This window comes from Pseudonaja textilis, chromosome 17 (assembly GCF_049901715.1).
Source record: "Pseudonaja textilis isolate UNSWEBS1 chromosome 17, rPseTex1.2, whole genome shotgun sequence".
Taxonomy (NCBI): domain Eukaryota; kingdom Metazoa; phylum Chordata; class Lepidosauria; order Squamata; family Elapidae; genus Pseudonaja; species Pseudonaja textilis.
This window is the reverse complement of record NC_142006.1, coordinates 9,287,825-9,308,950: the sequence shown is the minus strand read 5'-3', so window position 1 is coordinate 9,308,950 and position 21,126 is coordinate 9,287,825. Positions and strand designations below refer to the sequence as shown.

Sequence of the window (21,126 nt, the reverse complement as noted above, 5' to 3'; positions counted from 1 at the left end):
GGAGGGAGGGAGATGGGTGGATGATAAGGGCAGATAGAGATAGACAGGAATAGCTAGCTGATGATAGATAGATAGATAGATAGATAGATAGATAGATAGATAGATAGATAGATAGATAGATAGAGATGAGGATAGATAGAAAGTTATAGTGATAGTAGATATAGAGAGATGTGATAGATAGATCAATGAGGATAGATATAGTGATAGATATAGAAAGAGGTGGTAGATAGGTAGGTAGGTAGGTAGGTAGATATTTAAATGTGAAACAGCTGTGAAAGTCTGACTCACAGACGAACACAATACAGAAGCCTGATGATGGCAGATGAGATTCTGCCGAAACGTTGCTACAACTTTAAAAGCACAACTATAATGACGTGGGAAAATACCCAAACAAAGCTGAATGCCATAGATAGATAGATAGATAGATAGATAGATAGATAGATAGATAGATAGATAGATAGATAGATAAAAGAGAGGGGGGATAAGAGAGAGAGGGAGAGAAGAATGGATGGATGGATGGATGAGCTTGTGGATTGGTTTCCAAACGTTTCGTTACCAGGCTAGATAACATCTTCAGTGCGGTTTAGGGAGTGACAGTGTCCTTGTTCTTCCACTTATAAGGGCTTTGTGGGTTCAGTAGGTCTTGTGATGATGAGGTCACATCAAGTGAGGGTTGTGTCACACAACTCCCCCCCCCACACACACTCCCCCCCAACCAGCACTTTACCTGCCAATGACATGACCTCCCCATCACAAGACCCATTCCCTCACCTGACGCAACCCTCCTCCTCCTCCTCCTCCTCCTCCTCTCCACAATCCCCACCCCGCTTGCTTTCTTCTGAGGGAAGAGGGGATTCATTCGTTTCAAAACCAGCAAAGAGAGAGGGGGGTGGGTGGAGGGAGGGAGGGAGACAGAGAAAGAAGGAAGAAAGAAAAAGAAAGAAAGAAAGAAAAAAGTATGGAAGGGAGAGAGGAAGAAAGAGAGAAAGAAAGAAAGAGAATGGGGAAGGAAGGGAGGGAGGATGCAGGGAGAGAAAGAGAGAGAGAGAGAGAGAGAAAGAAAGAAAGAAAGAAAGAAAGAAAGAAAGAAAGAAAGAAAGAAAGAAAGAACTATTTTAGTGTATAATAATAGGTGTTGTGCTGTGTTTTGGGAGCTTCTAAGGACCCCGTCATGGAGGACTGATTCAACTAAGCCGGGCACAATGGCCAGCCATACTTCTGCATGTGCTTGTGAGAAGGATCATCTTCTATATTTAGAGCATTATTAAGAGGTTTCCTCCTTTTTAAAAAAAACAAGATAGCCATAGTCCTCCTTCTTTGCCATAGGCCTCAACTGGGAACAAGAATGCTGTTTCCAGAAAAAGAAAAGAAAAAAGAATTCAAGCGATTGAAATTCTTATACAGTCATTAAAAAGGGCTATTTCCCCCCCTGTATTCTTCTCCTCTTTCTCCATCACTCCGTCTTCTCCTTGTCTTTCTTCCTCTTCCCTCTCTTTCCACCATTTCTTTTTTCCTTTCTCCTTCTCCTTCCCCTTCTCCTTTTCCTTCTTTTTCTCTTTCTTGTCCTCCTTATCTATCTTCTCCGTTTCCTTCCCTTCCCTTTCTTCTTGTCCTCCTTCCTCTCTACCATTATTTCTCCTTTTCTTTTTTCCTTCTCCTTCTGCTTCTCCTTCTTCTTGTCTTCCTTCCTTCCTTCCTTCCTTCCTTCCTTCCTTCCTTCCTTCCTTCCTTCCTTCCTTCCTTCCTTCCTTGCTCCTCCTCCAGAATCGTTTGGCTAGCTCTATAGCAAACACGAAAAGCATTTTAGAGTTAGACAGCAGAGGAATTATCTGAAGGGTGACAGGCTGGACATGTCAGTTCCATGAATCCCCCTGTACTCTAGTTCCTCCAATGGGCTGAAAGCTCAGGTGTTTCCTTGGCTTTACTGCCTTCGTCTGCCTTGCGGTGGTTCTGAGGCGATTCTAAGGCGGTCCTTTTAACCCCCTGCCGTCTCCTCTGGACCCAGCCAAAGATGAACAAAAGCTCCTCGAAGATACACCGTCCATTTCTCCTTTCCTCCGTCCAAGTCAAACCAAGCCTCGCTCTGTTTGTGTGCAGCCTTTCCTGGCAGCTCTCGAAGCCTCGGCGTGCTTTGGAGCTCAGCGATGTTGAAATAACGCAATTTCCAGTTGAGATCAGGTCTTGAGGGTGATGGAAACCAGATGCTAGATGGTCTTTGAATGTGGGGGTTTATTTATTTATTTATTTCCCTCCTCCTCTCTTGGCACACTGATCCACATATTCACTGTTATGACAGAGCAGGCCTAATTCCATTAACATCTATTTACTTTTTAGCATCTCTGGAGTACAGGGAAGGGCTGACGATGGCTGAGAAGCTTGGAGGCTGTGTGAGTGAGTGAGTGTGTGTGTGTGTGTGTGTGTGTGTGTGAGAGAGAGAGAGAGAGATGGGAAAAAAGAGTATGAGAGCGAGAGAGAGAGAGAGAATGAAAGAGAAAGAGAGGAGAGAGAGACAGAATGAGAGAGATAGAGAATGAGACAGAATGAAAGAGAGTGTGAGAGAATGAAAAAAGAGAAAGAGAGAGAAAAAGAAAGTATGAGAAAGAGAAAGAAAGAATGAGAGTGAGTATGAGAGAATGAGAATGAGAGCCAAAAGAGAGAATGAGAGAGAAAGAGAAAGAATTAGAGTATGAGAGAAAGAGAAGAAGGAGAAAAGGAATGACAATGAGAGACAAAAGAGGGAGAATAAGAGAGAGAGAATGAGAGAGAGAAAGAGAGGGAAGGGAATGAGAGACAGTGTGTGAAAAACAGGAGAGAAGAGAGAGAATGAGAAAGAGAGAGAGAGGCAGAGAGCTTGTCCATAGGTGAACATATCCTGATCAAACTTCCTCCTTTCAACTGGTCCATGGATGCAATTTGGCAAAAGTCACCTCCCTCTGGATCGATTCAAACAGTAAATTGCTATTTTATTTTATTTTTAAAAAAACAGCAACGCCCAGCTCACTGGATGCCTCTTAGAACAGGGGAACGGCCGCTTTCCAGCTGGGTGGAAAGTCAGCACCTGTTGTGACCAGAGGATGTTGCGTCCATCCTAAATGTGATCAAATGCCCAAACTGCAGTCATGTATGACCCTGGGGACACCGGGTCAGTCATAAGCGCGAGGACAGGCTGTAAACCGCTTCTTTCTTCATTGCCACTGGGAGTCCAAACAGTCGCTAAACAAGTAGCCATTAAGTGAGGACTGGCTGTCCTGGGTCTTGGTGGGGAAACGCCGCTGTCCTAGGTGCTGAATAAAGAGCTCTTATTGGCACAAGCAGCGTTGCTCTTCACTCAGCAGAACACAGAGGTCTTGTGAATAGTGCCGGCCTATTCCAAAACAGTTGTGTGGTATGCAACCTTTCGCTTCCACGTCATAAAGGGACCGGATACAATATCAAATTATATTGTATCCGGTCCCTTTCGCTCAGAGGTTTTGGTGCAGCCGCTCTTCCACCCACTTTTCTCTCGAGTTGCACCCCACCTCTCAATCAACCAGAGAATAGAGCTGGAAGGGACCGTGGAGGTCTTCTAGCCCACCCCCCTGGTTTAAGAAAGAGACCCTACACCATTCCAGACAAGTGGCTGTCCAGTCTCTTCTTGAAAGCCTCCAGTGATGGGAGCATCCACAACTTCTGGAGGCAAGCGGTTCCACTGATCAATTGTTCTGACTGTCAGGAAATTCTTCCATAGTTCTCTGTAGCTTCTCTCCCTGGTTCGTTTCCATCCGTCGCTTGTTGTCCTGCCTTCTGGGGCTTTGGAGAATAAGTTGAAACCGGCAAATATGAAATTGCTACTCAGATGTCTTCACACTGCGTCAAAACCTATCCTAAAGGTTCCGAAATTGTGACTGGAATCAGAGGCAGAGTTGGATTGGGTCAGCTTTGAGAAGGGGCTTGGTGCCATCCTGATGTGCAGCGCAGGCTGTGTGTTCCCCGAGAGCAGGAGGGAGCTTGCAGAACGTCATCCATTCGTGTAGTTTTATTTTTTAATTTTAGTTTATTTATTGACTTATAAAATGTACTGGCTGCCCACCTTACCATAGGGATCTTTATTTTTATTTATTTTTACTCTTATTTTTGTTTCTATTTATTTATTTATACCTTTTTATTGGCCCCTTATCTTACCATGGGGTTTTTTTATTTATTCTGATTCTGATCTACTTATTTACCTATTTACTTACTTATCTATAAAATTTATTGGCCACCTTTCTTGCCATAGGGATTTTTATTGATTCTGATTGATTTATTTGTTTGTTTATCTATCTACTTATTTATTTATAAAGAAAAAAAGGAAAAAAAAAAACAGGAAAAGTCCAGTTGCCTTTTGGAAAAGCGTCTAAAACGGCTTGGAATGCATCTAGCTTCCCTCTCCTCCGTCCAGGATGGTCGTTAATTGGCATTTTTGGTGGGGAGTAGCTAAAGAACCGGACCTTGGAGGAGGCGGATCACGCTAACGTGACTTTCCTCTTTGCTGTGCAGCTTATCTCCAGCGATGCTGATGGGGCCATTCAAAGGGCTGGCCGGTTCCGAGTGGAAAATGGCTCGGTTGATGAGGTGAGTGGAAACCTCCTTCCACTGGTGAAGGGTCGGCTTTGGGTCTAGCAGGGCGGGCAGGTGAGGGGGAAGACCCCACGCTTCTCCTCACCGTCCCTCTGGGGTCTCCCAGGCGGCCATCTTCCAAACGAGGCTTGCATTTGGGTGGGGACTCGAATCTCCAGGTTGCAGGCCCAACAGGGTGTTTGGAATAGAATAGAGCTGGAAGGGACCTTGGAGGTCTTCTAGTCCAACCCCTGCTCAAGCAGGAGATCCTGTACCCCTTTAGACAAGTGGCTGTCCAGGCTCTTCTTAAAAACCTTTAGCGTTGGAGCCTTTTGCAACTTCTGGAGGCAAGGAGTTCCACTGGCTAATTGTCCTCCCTGTTAGGAAATTCCTCCTTAATTCCAGGTTGCTTCTCTCCTGGATCAGTTTCCATCCATCGTTTCTTGGTCCCAGTTGGTCTCGCTCCTTCCCAGTTCCTCTTTTCTATTTCAGAACGCCGATTACACTCCCGGGACGTGGCACAGAACGGACGTCCACTTGGAGAACCCGGGCTACCACACCAGATGGTACTTCAAGTATTTCCTAGGAAAAGGTAGCGATGCTTTTTCCGGGCTGTGGGCACGCATGACACGTCGGGGCTTTAGAAGCAGGGCTGAACGAAAGGACCGGTGGCCCAGTGGTTAGGGTGCAGCGTGGCAGGCTAATTCTGCATTCCAGTGCCAGGAGTTTGATTCTGGGTGGGGCTCAAGGTTGAGACGGCATCCTGTCTTTCCGAGATGGGTACAAGGAGGAGCCCGGATGTTGGGGGCAATTGGCTGACTCTGCAAACTGCATAGAGAGGGCTGTAAAAGCTCTGTGAAGCAGTATATCATTCTATTCTATTCTATTCCATGCTATTTTCTATTCTATTCTATTCTATTCTATTCTATTGCATTATTTAATTTTCACTGAAATGAAAATCAATGGAAGAGAGTCTCATTATTATTATTTTTCCCCGTCTCTCTTTGTCCTGACCTCAAGCTTATTTCTTCAACATGTTGCAAGCCATTTTTGGGGTGTGGGGTGTGGGGGAGAAACCCCTGAAGTTGGTATGGGAAGCGCCAGAGCATATTCATGAACTGGGATAGAGCTTGGTGACAAGGTCAGCCAATGAGGGCTGTTTTTGGACACTGAAACTAAAAGTAGCCTTGGCTTCTGTGTCTAAGCTCTGCAGCTCTGCTGAGCTCTGAGTCTGTCTATTGAAGATGCAACTAGTTTGCCTGCTTGCTGAAGACTGGTGCTTTGCTCTGAACTTGCAACATGTTTCTGTCTGAGTTTACTCCATGCTGGAGAAATCTACAACTGGTTTGTAAAATCTGCTTATGCTTATATATATATGTTAAATGAAGCATCAGCCATCTGTGTTTGTTTTTCTGGTGCTAAATTATTGCTGCAAAACTCAATAGCAAGAGGTGGTCCGTTGCTACGACCTCTCTGCCTAACTCATTTTCCTCTGGCTGATGAAGTAAGTGGCTTGGACGAAGTTGAACAAAGTTTGGTCCAAGTGTCCAGGATTCAAGTTTTAGTGAACCTTGGGGCTGGATGATTGAGTCTTCTTTAATTTATTTCTTTGGGTGTCGCTCTTTTAGCCCTCAAAATGAACTGTGTGTTATGAGGAGGGAGGGAATCACCAATTCTAAATGTGTTTTTTTTGTTTTTCCTTCCCAGTTCACCAGAACTATGTCGGCATGGATGCAGAGAAGAACCCCTTTTTCTTATCCGTTGTGCTCTCTGACCAAAACAATCAGCGTGTCCCTCAATACCGAGCGATCCTCTGGAGAAAAACAGTAAGCGGCAGAGGAAACTATGTGATCGGGCTTCGTTTTGGGGGAGGAAAATAAGACAAAAAAATTTTTTTTTGCCTCTGCCTACCAGCATCCATCGCTATTCATCAAGCTAGAGTCCTGCCAGTGTGTGAGAGAATTGAGGGCTTTTTGGAAATTGAAACAGTATTTGCTGTGTGAGCAAGAAGGAGACAGCAAGGAGCCTGGGCGTGGCTTAGCTCAACTGTTTTGTACTAAAGCTGCTTGGTGCTATGAAACTGAAAGTGAAACTGAACTCCTCTGCTTGTGTTTTGCATTTGGAAGAGATTTATTTGGGGTTAGGGTGGGGGAGTAGAACTCCTTGGCATCAGAGCGTGTTAATAATAATAATAATATAGGAAATACTCTAAATGTTCTGATGGTCATTTAGAAAAATAATCCTTTCTTAGCGAGCCCCTAGAAGCCAAGAGGAACCTACGGGCCAAATTTCAAGTTTGTAGGCTTTACGGTTCTGGAGATTTTATGATGATGCGTGAGGGGCATTTCGCGTTTATATAGAGAGATATGAAAATATATAAATAAACTGTTAAAAAAATAACAATTCTCAAGTCCACCTGATGTCTGACAGACCTCTGTGTTAACACAATTCTCTTACAGGGTACCCAGAAAATTTGCCTCCCTTATAGCCCGACGAAAACCTTGTCTGTAAAATCCATTTTAAGGTAAGGAAGAACCACCCACCCGCTGCCTTCCACAGTTGTTTTGCGCGAGGATCTGAGATCTCCCTTCCTTGCTTGCTTTACAGTGCCATGAATCTTGACAAATTTGAGAAAGGGCCTCGGGAGATCTTTCACCCGGAAATTCAAAAGGTATCTTCATTTATTCATTCGTTCAATTTGGGGCTATTCTATGTAACAGTTTTTGAGCCAGGTCGCACTGGCAAGGCAAGGTTTAAGTAATGTCTGTTTATTGCTCGCTTATCACAATGTCAAATAATTAGATTAGATTAACAGAGTCGGAAGGAACCTGGTAAATCATCTAGTCCAGCACCCGAAAAAAAACCACACAGTTAAAAGGGAGGAATGAAAAGAAATGGAAACATAACATTATCGAAGTAATGAAATCATAATGATCAATGAGGGAAGAAACTAGGTGTTTTCAAACTGGGCACCTTTCAGACTTGTGAACTTGAATTCCCAGAATTCTTCATGCTAGCTGGGGAATTCTGGGAGTAGAAGATCCACAAGTTGCTGAATTTGGAGAGCCCTGAAATAAATAAAGAAGGTACAGTAATAAACACAGATTTAACCATAAGCCACCCAAACTGCTTTGAACTAGTGGGCAGTATATTTTTATTTTTTTTAAAGTTCTAAATAAATAGATCTGCTGTTTCTTATGAGGGAGGGGTGAAGATCTCAACATTCCAGGGAATTAGACTGTGTCTTCTGTTTCTTTATGGCATTTACACGGCTGGCCGTCTCAAATACGTGACTTTGGATGATTAACCGTGGCTAAAACGAGATCAGAGCGATCCCAAGTAATAAAGTATAGAATCGACACATCAAAAGGCAAATGAAGGGACTTTAAGGAGGAAACTACACCTCTACTAACAGTGTAGGGCAAGCTATTGTAGATAAACAGCCCCATTCCCTTCTAGCACCGATGATACCTGGTCGGGCAGTGAAACCTCTGCAGGCAAACAGCCAAGCTCAGAGATACTGTAGATAAACTGTATACAAACATCCCAAAATAAAGGAATATTCAAAAATATTTCTCTTTTCTCTCTCTCTCTCCCTCTCTCTCTCCCTCATGCAGGATTTATTAGTCCTAGAGGAGCAAGAGGTAATCTGAAGGCCAATTTTTAAAATTTATTTTTATTGCTTTTAAAATAATGACCAAAAAGGGGGGGAAAAACCACCAAGATAATTATGATAAACATGCATACATTGTCAGAGAAAAGAGGGGAAAACACACAGGAAGTGCTTTTTTTTAAAGAAGTGGGAAAAAAATAAAGGGGAAAAAAGGAAAAATAGTATATCATTTTAACAGTAAATAGTTATAATTCCATATGTACTTATTTAATGCAAATATTCAAGCGTGCCTATATTTTAATACATTAATACAACCATCCCCTTTTAAACAGCAGCAAATGGGGCAAAACTCACTTAACAACTGTCTCATTTAGCAACATAAATTTTGGGCTCAATTGTTATAAGTAAAGAACTCTACCTGTAATGGAAACTTCGATGTAATCTTGTTCTCTGTCTCACAGGGCTCTGTCAATTTCAAGTTTGGAATTCTTTATGCCAAAGATGGACAGCTAACGGATGACGAAATGTTTAGCAACGGTAAGTGTGCGATTGGTTCACTCCCTCTTGCTGGGCGCAGAGAACCAGGCGCCTTAGTTGAGTTCAAAGCACATCCTGTCTATACCCAAGAATCTGGTCAACTAACGGTCAAAGCTAAATTGGCACTAGATAACAGTCAACAGGATTCACAGGAGGGCTGGACTTGGGTCTTTTGTGGCAACGCAATGATTCCAAACCGATGACACATTTAACTCCGCCTTCCAGCTCTGCCTACTCGTCTCCTATACCTCTGTTTTCACTGAGCAATGGAGACATCAACTCTTAGTAGAACAGTTGGTGCTGAGTTCAGGGTTGTTAGTGCCCTTTGCTGGCTAAAAAATAGTGGAAAAGAGGTTGTGGAGAACACCAGGGTGAAATGGCTGGTCTTAGATCAGGTGTGGCTAGCTGCCTGGGGGGGGGGGGGGAACAGACACAGGCCTGCAAAGTAACTCAAGTGACGTTTTCTTCTCGTTCTTTGATGTTCTGGCTACTGTAAGCAAAACCTGTCCATAGTGGCTTCATGTTCACCATTGTGAACCAATGAGTTGTGCTGTCCTTTGCCACCGATCTTTCTTGATCCATCTTTATTTTTTCCTTACGTTATTCTGCCAGGGGAAACACTGATGATACCTATTTGACTTGCCTTTCCCCTCCCCACCCTGACCTCCCCCAGTGAAATAAGACGAAGTTCCTACAAGCTTTTTTGTTTGATGCGGATCTGCTTTTGCCAGCAGCAAAAAATAAATTATCTTGCAGCTTCTTGGGAACATCGATTTCCTTGCAAATTGCATTTTTTTTAAAAAAAAAAATCTCCCCGTCAGCTGCTGGTACAGTTCCGTCTTCTGCTAAAATGTTTGCCTGCATTTCACAATTTGTTTTCTCCTCCGTGTCTCCCAACAGCCGCTAGAGATATTTCAGAATGTGCTTTTGGGACATTTCTGTGTTTATATGACTAAAAGCTCTGGCAACTCTTAACGCTGTGGTTAGGTTTGCAAAGCCAGCTCGACATGTTTGTGTGCTCCATCGCCAGAGGGACAACACCATAACCCTTCATTTGCTTGGCTTCCTCATCCCGTCCCAACACTCTTTCCTTTGTTCCCGTCACCGAATAATCCTCCATGTTTCCAGGAAGAGAATTTAGCCCGGCTTTTGGAGGGAGGCCGCTAATTGCTTTTAAATCCGTCTTCTGCCCTCTGCAGGTCCGGAACTGTTAGAACCCATCAGTTCAAGTTTTCCTCTCCTTTTTTTTGTGTGACAGTGCTTGCTTTAACCACTTGGCTCTTTTGCCATATGTCCTTTCATCATAACCTGAGATTGTTGTATCCTTTTTTTTTTTGTTGGCAATCAAATCTATCTTTTGGCCTTCTCAGTAATCCAACACCATTTGTTGGGGATGGTGTGCGGTCTCTTGCTTGGGTGGGTGGGGGGGGTGGTTGGACTAGATGACCTGAAAGGTCCCTTCCAACTCTGTTAATCTCTCTCTCTCTCTCTCCCTCCCTCCCTCCTCATTTCTTTCCAATATGTAGAAACTGGGAGTGAAACTTTCCAGAGGTTGTTGAGCCTCTTGGGGGACATGGTCACTCTCAAGGGCTGGACCGGCTACCGAGGAGGACTGGACACCAAAAGTAAGCGGACGCTTGGTATTCTGTGTTTCTACTCAGAGAAGTGTAGTGAGGGGAGGGGCACACTATTTTGTAGGGGGGAGGGAGGCCTTTGGAGGACTCTATTCCAAAATCCCAACAGAGGCAGGATAAAGAGAGAGAGAGAGACCAGTGCAAATCAACTTCAAATGATGACATTGAGTTGAGCTTTCCTTACCTTCCAAACCCTGCAGAATCCTGGGAACTGAAGTCCACCTCTCTTAAAAGTGGCTAGCTTCAAAAAATCAGCCCACCCAAAACGTTATTTTCCTGCCATTTTTCATTTTTTATTTTATTGGCAGATGACACAACAGGGATTTCTTCCATCTACACCGTCTACCAGGGGCATGAGATCATGTTCCACGTCTCCACCATGCTTCCATACTCAAAGGAGAACAAACAGCAAGTGTGTGGTTTTCCGTGTTGGTTGGTTTGCAAACCGCAGTCACCGGGGAGGGGAGGGCGGAGCATGGAACCGCGTTTCGGCAATGCCCAACTTCATTACGGCAACAGGGCTTGGCAAGGCCAAGTGCAGTGAAGAACAGCTCAGTTGGTTAAATAATCTTGAGCTAAGGGAAGGGAAGGGAAGGGAGAATTTTTGCCTTCTAGTGCTTTTATTGTATACAGTTACGGAGCTATCTTTCCATATTAGGTGGGAAGCACAGGAAGTGAAAACCGAGACCATCCCTGGGAGGGAATCCCGTGCTGAGATCTGTTGGATTCTCCTTTTGCAGGTAGAAAGGAAGAGGCACATCGGAAACGACATTGTCACCATCGTGTTCCAGGAAGGAGAAGAAACTTCACCTGCTTTCAAACCATCCATGATCCGGTCTCACTTTACACGTATCTTTCCCTCGCTACTCGCTACTCATGTCTGCTGTTTTGTCCTTTAGAACAGATTCGGTTTTAAACTTTAATGGTCAAACGCTGGAGAAATCAGGGGATTCAGGCAGTTCAAATGAGCGCAAAGATCTGTCGTAAGCTTAACCTCTCTACAAGAATCTGACCAACTAACCGTCAAAAGAAATGATAAGAAAGGAATTCAAAGCAGGCTGGACTTAGATCTCTTGTGGGCGCACAGGGACTCGTGACTTATGACACGCTTAACCCCTCCTTCGGGCTCAGCCTGGTCTCCTTCCTTGGTATCATGCGTGGAACACCAACACATGTTTTGAAACACACTATAATTGCAATTCAAGCGGCTCTCAAGCGGGGTTCCGAACATGGAAGCTGAAATGAGTTAAATTACTGCCAAATAGGTTTTGTTGTACATCGGGGGACTTACCAGGCCTGAGGTAGCTACACCCTGGCTATCTTGCGTTTTTACATTTGTAAATCATCATCAGCTTGGGTGCCGTTGGAGCGTAGTTTGGTACCCGTGTTAAACATTTCAGTGCCTTGCTGAATTGGATCTTTAATTTCAGCCAAAATTTGCTGACCTTTGGTGGGGAGAGCGGTTCCAAAATATAATCCCTGGCTTAATGACTGGAAATTGGTATCCTTAACTAACCCTGCAGATATTTTTGCCTTAGTGCGATATAATAAACAAAGCGATAGCTACAGGTAGGTGCTAACTCTGGTCCAACTGCTCCTTCCTATAGCACTTAGACTTTATATAGCACTTCACAGTGCTTGACAGCCCTGTCTAAGCAGTTTATAAAGTCAGCTTCTTGCCCCCGACCATCTGGGTCCTCGTTTTACCGACCTCGGAAGGAGGGGAGGCTGAGTTAATCTTGAGCTGGTCAGGATTGAACTGCTGGCAGTCAGCAGAATTAGCCTGCAGTTCTGCATTCCAGCCACTGGGGGGAGGGAAGGCAGAGCTGAACCAGGCAGTTATAGACCCTCTTTTAGTAACCATCTGACGACACAACGGGACTCGAAAAGTGACTGCGGCTGTTCCTCACATGTATGAACTCTCAGAGCAGCGTGAAATGTTGACTGTTTTTTTAATAGGATGGCAAATACGGACTTATTGGGGAATAATTCCAAGTCCCAAATCATCAGACTGCCGTTCTCTCTTTCTCTCCTTTCTGTCTCTCCCTCCTCTGTAGGCTGAAAATTTTTTCGGAAGAAAGCGTTCCTCTCTTTGGGCCTCCGCTTCCTTCCCCGCCGGTGTTCACCGACCACCAGGAATTCAGGGATTTCCTTCTGGTAAAATGTAAATATTAAAATGTTCCTCCTTTGCCGTCTTCAGCTTAATTTTGGCCTCAAGATGCTTTCCTGAAATTGGCCTACCCAAAGCCAGGCATCGTCCATCCGGCACCTTAGCATGTTGATTGTCAGGGAAGAAGGAAATCCTTGCCGGAAATATTTGGCTGTGCAAAATATACGTATATATTCATCATTCATAACCTTGTAGGATTCAGTGGAGGCAGCAAGAATGTATTTGAAGGGCTGTTTCTCAAGGAGAGCTCCAGCTAGCTCTTTTTATGACACTTGGCATGTATATAGTACTTTAAATAGAAGATATTTGTAGTTTGAGGTTGAATTTGTAGGTACTCTCTGAGCTGGGTGGTTTTCTTGCAGACGTTTCATGACCCAGCTAGGTAACATCATCAGTGCTAGAAGGGAGTGAGGTTTGCTCCCAGCTTACTTGCATTTGCCACTTGTATATAAACAGAGAGCAAACTCATTCCCTTCTGGCACTGATGACGTTATCTAGTTGTGTCATGAGACATCTGCAAGAGACAACCAAGTTCAGAGAGCACCAAGGACCCCACATACCGCTTTTTCTAGGGGAACAGAAGGCCGGTCACCTAATTTTGCAAACGAAACATGCAAAATAGGTTCCACTGAGAGGGACGGACCCAAAGAAGTACCTGAGTAGGAGGCTGGAGCAGAAAACCTTCCAAGGATCCCTCCCAACTCTCTCGTTCTCTTATCCGCTCGCCTCCTTCTCTCTTGTGCAGTGATCAATGGGGAGAAAGCCACTTTGGAAACTCCGACCTTTGCTCAAAAGCGACAACGAACAATCGACATGCTAATCCGCTCCTTGTACCAGGATCTCATGCCCGACATGCACAAGGTAAGCTCTCCCCTGCCTGGTGTGGAGCAACCTGAGGTTATCCAGCCCAACCCTCTTGCTTCGGAAGCCTCCATCTTGGAAACGCCCAACCTCTCCAAGGGGAGTCAGCCCCTTTCTTCAACATCCAGCTGTGGTGGTTGCTTGTGTCTCTTTCTAGAACATGCTGAACCGGAGATCCTTCAGCGACGTCTTGCCCGAGTCCCCCAAATCGGCCCGGAAGAAAGAAGAAGCTCGCCAGGCGGAATTTGTCCGATTTGGGCAGGTGGGTGTTTATGGGGGAGCCGGTGGGGTGGGTGATTATCAGGGGTAGGACCAGAGGTGGGATTCAGCCGGTTCTGACCAATTCTGGAGAACCCGTAGCGGAAATGTTGAGTAGTCCAGAGAACCGGCAAATCCCACCTCTGGGCGTCAACAGTCACATCCTCCAATGAAGGATTTTCCCGGGCGGAAGATCTGGTAGCCTAGCTACAATTTTTGTAGATAAGGGAGGAATGTGCCTCCGGATTTAAACTGCTGTACTGCTCCTTCAGATCCCCCCCACCCAATTTATGGCAACTCGAAAACAGGCCTAGGAATGTTTTATGAGTTGACAACAGGATTAATACCAACCACCTGGGGTAAACCACCCAGGAAACACGGCCAGACCAGCTAAATTCTACTTTATTGCAAGGCTACCTTAAGAGACTATGGTGATGCTGACGATGCCTTTCTTCCTTCGAAGGCCCTCAAACTGAAAACCATTGTGAGGGGGGACGCCCCAACTGTTTTAGCCACGACCAGCCTCTGTAAAAAAGAGGTGAGTGAATCATTGGTGGGCGGTGGGGGGCGAACCTTTGCAAGGAGCAAGACGGGTTGCCTTCCAATAGGATCGACCTGCTTTCGGTACAGACCCGTTGGAGGCTTTGCACCGTGCGAAGCAATGCTGCTGTGGAAACGTTGCCCGGGGCGAAGACTTTGCTCTTAACACACCAGCGTCCCCTTTTCGTTTTCAATTTGAGAAATTTTGGGCGGTGGGGAGATGGGACACTGGTGGAGGGTGGAGAAGTCTAAAGCAATACACTGCCTTAATTCCCAAGTTGCCCTTTCTCTCTCTCTTTCTCTCTGTATTTCTCTCATCTTTTTCTAACTCTCTCTCCCTCTCTCTGTCTTTCTTTCTCTTTCTATCTCTTTCTATTTGTCTTTCCATCTCTCTCTCTCTCTCTGTATTTTATCTTTGACTTTCTCTGCCTCTGCCTCTCTTTATGTCTTTCTCTTTCTGTCTGTCTGTCTCTCTCTTTGTGTTTCTTTTTCTTTCTCTCTGTCTCTCTCTTTCTATCTACCTTGCTCTCTCTCTCTCTCCCTCTCCCTCCCTCTCTCTCTCTCTCTCTTTCTCTCTCTTTCTGTGTTTTATCTCTTTGACTCTCTCTGCCTCTCTCTCTCTCTCTCTCTCTGTCTATCAACTCACCATCCACAATTGTCTTCTTCTGCAGCCCTGGGAGTCGCAATGCTTCTGCAGCAATTTCCCGCATGAAGTTGTTTGTGCGGATTCCTGGGGACAGTCCCTGCTTGTCTCAACAGATGTTGGTGTCTTTCTCTTAGACGGTGAGTAGAGCACCCCGTGGTTGTGAGCGTGTCTGCTCCTGGCCTCTTCCCCGTTCCCCCTCATAGAGAAAGAAATGGGTTTTAGCTGAATGTCCTCTTTCATCCAGAGCTCTCAGCAAAAACCTTTCTGGGAAGGTTTTTCATTCTCATTTAGAGAACCGCTTTCCTTTCAGTCCATTTCCTGAAAATAGGAGGGCCAATCTTTGGCCTCAACCTCATGTAGAAATCGATCCTTCTGCTTCGTGCCTTTTTAAGAAAGAAGAAAGGAAAGGAAAGAAGTTAGGGACCTTTTGCTATACAAAAGACACTCAATCACTTTATGAAATGGGTTTTTTTTTCTTCCTTTGTGTGTGTATGTCATTTAACTTGATTGTCCATAATATCAAATAAACAACATGCTCAACATGCTCTCTAAACTTGGTTGTTTTCTTGCAGACGTTTCACGACCCAACTAGGTAGCATATTACAGGCAAACCCCGCTCCCCTCTGTCACTGATGATATTATCTAGTTGGGCAATGAAACGTCCGCAGGAGAAGCAACCCAGCGTAGAGAGCACCGAGGAGGCCGTGCGCCCTGTTGTCGCACAGATTCTGCCAGAGGTTTCAATGCTTTGCCACCTTCCCTTTCCAGATGGACAGCCTCCCATCCCAGTGTTTGATAAAACATTACAGATCAAACAGATGCACGTACTGGAAACGTTGGACCTTCTAATCACCAGAGCAGACAAAGGTAAGAAGCCCCCCTGAGCTGCTTGGGAGAAGAGTAACTCCTCAGTCATCCTAAGGCCAGCGCTAAGCAACGGAGCCGAATCGGAGAAGCTGATTATCTAGCCTGCACTAGGAGGTTTGGTCCTTGCGTTGCGCTTTGCGCCAGCTGTCCTTCTGCAGATGAAAAGGTCTGTGGTGCAAAGGAGGTAGCGATGCTGGAGATGGGGGCCACCGTGACGAGACAGAAAGCCCCCTTGACGTGGTGGTTTGCCCTTCCACCCGCTAGGGAAGGAGGCACGGCTTGTGGTGTTCAGGCTGAATGCCCTGTGGAAAGGCATCGAAGCGAAGTCGACCAGGAGCAAGAGCGATTGCCGAGAGAACAAGCTGGAGAAAACCAAAGGTATTGTGAAACCGTCTGGTCAGAAATCCAGCCAGGATCTTGAATTAGTAGTTGTGGTCAAGCCACGGGGCTGTCTGTTGGAGGGGCTGCCACAAGGGTGTGTGTGTGTGTGTGTGTGTGTGTGTGTGTGTGTGTGTGTGTGAACTATTTTCCAAAGCACCAAGAAGCAAGATGAGAAACAATGGATGGAAATTAACTTAAGGGGAGAAGCAACTAAGGAGAACATTTATCAACCAAAAGTACAGCTTCCCTCCAGAAGTTGTGGCTGCTTCACCACCGGAGGCTTCCAAGAAGGGACAGGACCACCTTTTATCTGTAATTAGGGGGTTGGGCTAGAAGACCTCCCAGGTCTCTTCCAACTCTGTTATTCTGTGTTCAGTTTTGAGGAGTTCCCCTTTGGACCTTCCCTGATGCCTCTGACCTCTCTCCTCCAGGCTGCCATCTCTACGCCATCAACACTCACCACAGCAACGAACTGCGGATCATCGCCGCAATTCGAAACAAGCTCCTTCTCGTCACCCGGAAGTTCAGGCGGTGGGAGACTCTGAACGGCGCCCCGCTGGCTTCCCCCCAGTCGGAATCCCCCGTAGAGGAGTTCCAATACATCAGGGTAGGTGCCAAGCTGAGGTCAAACAGGGGCAGGCAAGCGAGGCCAGCCTTTCGTTCAACCGAACGGAGCAGTGCTTTAGTGGCCAGATGCCTTTCCTGTCACCAGCGCAGAGTTTTGTTCAGCAGATCTATTTTCTCCGTCTTGGGATGGGGAGAGCTCTTTCAATCTTTTGGAAAAGCCAAGAACGTTACAGACAATAAGAAATCCATCTAGGTGGACATCCCGAGCTGTTCTTCATATTCAGCATTTCTTTCCCTGTCTGTCCCTGCCAAAATTCACCCTCCCTTTTTCCCGCCTTCTGATTTTTCTGGCGCAGGAAATCTGCTTATCTGACCCACCTGTGGTCATGACATTGGTGGATGGCCCCACCGGCGAAAACGACAACCTGATCTGCGTGGCCTACCGACACCAGTTTGACCTGGTCAGCGAGAGCACGGGGGAGTGTTACCGAATGCACCATGTTGACGCAAGCAGGGTAGGTCCAGTGGAGTCCGGCACACAGTTCAGAATCGGGGTTTGCATTGGAAGATCTTGTCTTCAGAATCGGAGGGGGAAGAAACTGAGGTGTTTTTCCTCATTAGTCTGATAGTAATGGCAATATTGAGCCAGGGTGGTGCAGTGGGTAGAGCGCAGTACTGCAGGCTCCTTCTGCTGACTGCCGGCTGCCTGCAATTTGGCAGTTCGAGTCTCACCAGGCTCCAGGTTGACTCAGCCTTCCCTCCTTCCGAGGTGGGTTAAACGAGGACCCAGATGGTTGGGGGCAAGAGGCTGACTCTGTCAATCGCTTAGAGGGGGCTGTAGAGCACGGTGAAGTCTATATAAGTCTAAGGGCAGCTGCTTTTGCATCCAGTTTTGGTCACCAAGATATAAAAAACAGATGTTGGGATTCTAGAAAGCGGGCAGAGAAGAGCAACCAAGATAGATGATCAGAGGACTGGAGGCTAAACTCCAGACTGCAGGGTAGATTAGCGCAGGCCGGTTCCGGCTTCGGCAGGGGCACGAAACAGTCGGGAAAGACCATTCCATAGAGAGTGCAGCGTCTGGAAGCGAGAGGGGAGCGGAGAGTCAGCCTGGCCTCCAGTCCGCCCACTATCCTTGCCCATTATCATTGCAGGTTAATTTTGTTGCAGCTATTGATGTGTATGAAGATGGAGAAGCCGGCCTCCTTTTGTGCTACAATTGTAAGTACCACCCCCCCCACCCCCCCTATTCGTTTTTAGGCCAGGTCCAGCGGTGGGAGTCAACCGGTTCGCACCTCTTTGACTGAACCGGTTGTTAAATTGCTGGCTCGCTCCTCCCCTCCCCTCCCAGGAGCCCCCCGCAGGGAGGCCTTCGGTGACAACAGGGTGCAGCAGGTCCTCCCATTTTTGCTTCCAGGGGGGTTCAGGAGGCCGAGTGCTGCCTGTCACACACCACCCGTGGCCACGTCCACCCAGCTGATCATTAGGGCAGATAACCGGATGTTAAATTATTCCAATCCCACCACCGGCCAGTTCTCTTCTTCTTCTTCTTCTTCCTCTTCTTCCACCGTTGTTTCTTTCTTTCCATCGTTGTTGCAGATGTTTGCTATTACCGCAAAGTGTGTCCCTTCAACGGGGGCACAGCTCTGGTCCAGCCCCTGGCCTCAGACTACCATTTCAGCTGGAACCAAGTTCCGTATGCGATCGGTAAGAAAGCCAAACGGCGGGTGACTTTCCACTGGGCGCTTGTCCAGGAGCGCATTCTGGAGAGCTCGAGGAACGCCGGTCGCCTTCTGGGTTGCCTTCTCCATTAAGGGCCTCTTCCATTGTCTCCGGCAGTTTGCGCCTTTCCTTACATCTTGGCCTTCACTACCGACTCCATCGAGATCCGGTTGGTGGTGAATGGGAACCTCGTTCATACCGCCGTGGTCCCAGCTCTGCAGCTGGTGGCATCGAGGGTAAGGAGAAAGGGCTGACCTGCCACGCCAGATTCCTTCTCCCCAGGAGGTTTGGCCTCCCCGTTTGGGGGGTGAGCTCTGAGGTGTTGGAATCCGCAAGGATCCGCCGTTATTCTGTTTGCATAGTGGACAAGAGGTTCCTTTATTGTAGAAACCGATAACGACATCTCCCGTTCGCTGGGTGTTTGGAGACCCTTTTTTTCTCAGCCCCAGTTATGACAAAGCTTTCTGAAGAAGAGAGACCCCCGTTAGACAAGGGCTAGGAGAAGCTACCTTTCCTAACTCAGCCCACTTCTCCTTCCAGTCAGATATCTACTTCAGAGCCGCCACGGCAGTGAGCGAAGTGTCCAACAGCAGCTCAAAGGAGACCAGCTCCCCTGGGTCCCCTCAGACCCCTTCCGTCCCAGAAAATCTCATTTTCTCCCCCTCTGCAGCAGAAGGTAAGGAAATTGGGCTGAAGACCATCAAGTGGCTGATTGCTAAAGCACTGGTTCTTTCCGGCATCAATTCCAAATATTGGACTTTCTGTTTTACACCATCTTAGACGTTGGGCTGCCTCATGGAGGGATTGTCAACTAGTAAAGTATTCCTATGCCTGTTTTCAAGTTGCCATAAGTAGGAGGGGGGGGAAAAACCCTGAAGGAGAAGTATGGCAATTAAAACCAGAAGTACATTCCACACTTATCTTACCAAGATTGTAGCCTAGGCTACCGGATCTTCTGCCTGTGAAAATCCTTCATTGGGGAATGTGATTGATGACACACCCAGGGGGGAAGGGGGAAACAGGGTCACAGGTGACCATAAATTACGTGTGGCAGAGTTGGCTTCCTATGGATCAATGCCGACACGTTGCTCCTAATAGATCTTTTGGATTCTTTTGGAGCTTGGCTCGAGGCTCATGATTTAATTTGGGCAATCGCCGGAACCCTGACAGCAAGACAGATCAACGTTCCTCCTGAGATATGCCTGTGAGTTGGCTCTCAGGTCTGGAGCCATGCTGGATGCGGCCTCTCTTCTCTTCCTCCTCTCAGGTGAAGCTTCGTGCAGGAATATCTACAAAATCCCCCTCAGCAATCTGGTTGGCCGGAGCATCGAGCGCCCGCTCAAGTCTCCCATGGTGCCCAAAGTCATCACCACCCCGACGTCGGCCCCGATTCCGGTGGCGCCTTCCCTCTCCTTGTCGCGGATAGAGATCAAAGAGATTGCCAGCCGAACCCGCAAGGAATTGCTCGGTGAGGATTGCGGGAACTCCTTATTTTCTGAGTATCCACGAAGTATCCATCACCCGCTCTTCAGATACTGCTATCAGTCCTTCTCTCTAGGCTGGCCAAACTCCAATCCTGCAACTGTTCTTCATACGTTTTGGGTCTCTAGACTTTGAACCACCTTAGTTGCTCTTCTCTGCACTTTTCCCGAAGTCTCGACATCTTTATTGCAATGTGGTGACCAAAACTGGATCTTGTGTTCCAGGTGTGGCCTTACCAAGGTTTTATTTATATGTTGCTCTTTAAGTCAGCCTCTTGAGTCAGAGCCACAGTCCTAATTTAATTTTTAGAAGGGCAACAGGAAGTCAAGGATCTTTCTTGGCTTTCTAACTGGTACTCTGGTACTCAGTACCTCTATCATGGTGAGCCTCGTTCTCTTTCTGGTTTCAAGATGTAGGGAAGGTTCTTCATAAGACGGGCCTTGGTGAGGCCTATCATTATTGTTTATTATTATTATCATCATCATCACTGGAAACATCTCCGGAGGATTGACGGATCTTCTTTCCTGGTTTCTCCAGGTCTCTTAAATGATCCTTCTTCAAAGTCCGAAGGTGGCCCAAAGCAGAAGAAGCTTCCATCAAAACAATCCGAGCCCCCCAAACAGGGGACTCTGCGGTCCTCCAGCAGCGACAAGTAAGCAGCAACCAACAGGAGAGAGAGGGAGAGAGTTGAGCTTGTAGCCTCACCATAGTTTCCGCAATTGCCTGATGGTTTGATGCTGTAGATGAGGGCTAGAAGTGTAAATTCATTGGGAGGATAATATTGGGTGCCATGCAGTCGTTCCATTCATGGTCCGAGGTATTTTCCTATATTCTTAGCTTGGAAGATGCATTCATCTCAAGCCCATTATTCTGACTTGACGTTTCCGTGACGGCTAAAGGCTTTCTAAGATCAAGAAAGGAAGGGAAGGGAAGAGAAGAAGAGAGAATAGGGTAGGGTAGGGTACAGCAGAGTAGAATATGAATTTAGAGTCGAGTAGAACAGAATAAAGTAGAATCTTTATTGTCACGTTAAATATACATTCATCACCATACATTAAAAGGAAATTTCGTTGCATTCAGTTCTCAAAAGACAACCCTTGTGCCTATCTATACCCACATACACACACATAGATGACACAGAGAAACATCACAGTCTAGTTCGTTTGAATATGTACATTATACATGGGGAAAAGAAAGGGAATCCTGAAAGTTAATAAGCGGGACGGCGGCCTAAGCAACAAAGCTGTAACAGAATCTCACAGCCCTGCTATCG

The 21,126-nt window shown here is 46.4% G+C and overlaps 1 protein-coding gene across 3 annotated transcripts in view; it reads left to right on the top strand.

Moving 5' to 3' along the window:
* Nucleotides 1–21,126, top strand: part of GARNL3 (GTPase activating Rap/RanGAP domain like 3) — a 44,752-nt gene that overhangs the window by 19,214 nt on the left and 4,412 nt on the right. For all 3 annotated transcript variants that reach the window (XM_026712451.2, XM_026712449.2, XM_026712450.2), the window contains exons 3-28: nt 4,516–4,590; nt 5,068–5,167; nt 6,283–6,401; nt 7,035–7,099; nt 7,183–7,246; nt 8,193–8,219; nt 8,650–8,725; nt 10,252–10,350; nt 10,668–10,771; nt 11,100–11,208; nt 11,883–11,928; nt 12,417–12,523; nt 13,275–13,390; nt 13,548–13,652; nt 14,112–14,186; nt 14,860–14,971; nt 15,603–15,701; nt 15,966–16,079; nt 16,514–16,689; nt 17,006–17,164; nt 17,804–17,870; nt 18,249–18,356; nt 18,489–18,607; nt 18,912–19,047; nt 19,639–19,839; nt 20,391–20,505. In XM_026712451.2, the coding sequence (XP_026568236.1) occupies nt 6,303–6,401; nt 7,035–7,099; nt 7,183–7,246; nt 8,193–8,219; nt 8,650–8,725; nt 10,252–10,350; nt 10,668–10,771; nt 11,100–11,208; nt 11,883–11,928; nt 12,417–12,523; nt 13,275–13,390; nt 13,548–13,652; nt 14,112–14,186; nt 14,860–14,971; nt 15,603–15,701; nt 15,966–16,079; nt 16,514–16,689; nt 17,006–17,164; nt 17,804–17,870; nt 18,249–18,356; nt 18,489–18,607; nt 18,912–19,047; nt 19,639–19,839; nt 20,391–20,505 (2,498 nt within the window). In that variant the 5' untranslated portion in view covers nt 4,516–4,590; nt 5,068–5,167; nt 6,283–6,302. The remainder of the gene's footprint in view (nt 1–4,515; nt 4,591–5,067; nt 5,168–6,282; nt 6,402–7,034; nt 7,100–7,182; nt 7,247–8,192; nt 8,220–8,649; nt 8,726–10,251; nt 10,351–10,667; nt 10,772–11,099; nt 11,209–11,882; nt 11,929–12,416; nt 12,524–13,274; nt 13,391–13,547; nt 13,653–14,111; nt 14,187–14,859; nt 14,972–15,602; nt 15,702–15,965; nt 16,080–16,513; nt 16,690–17,005; nt 17,165–17,803; nt 17,871–18,248; nt 18,357–18,488; nt 18,608–18,911; nt 19,048–19,638; nt 19,840–20,390; nt 20,506–21,126) is intronic.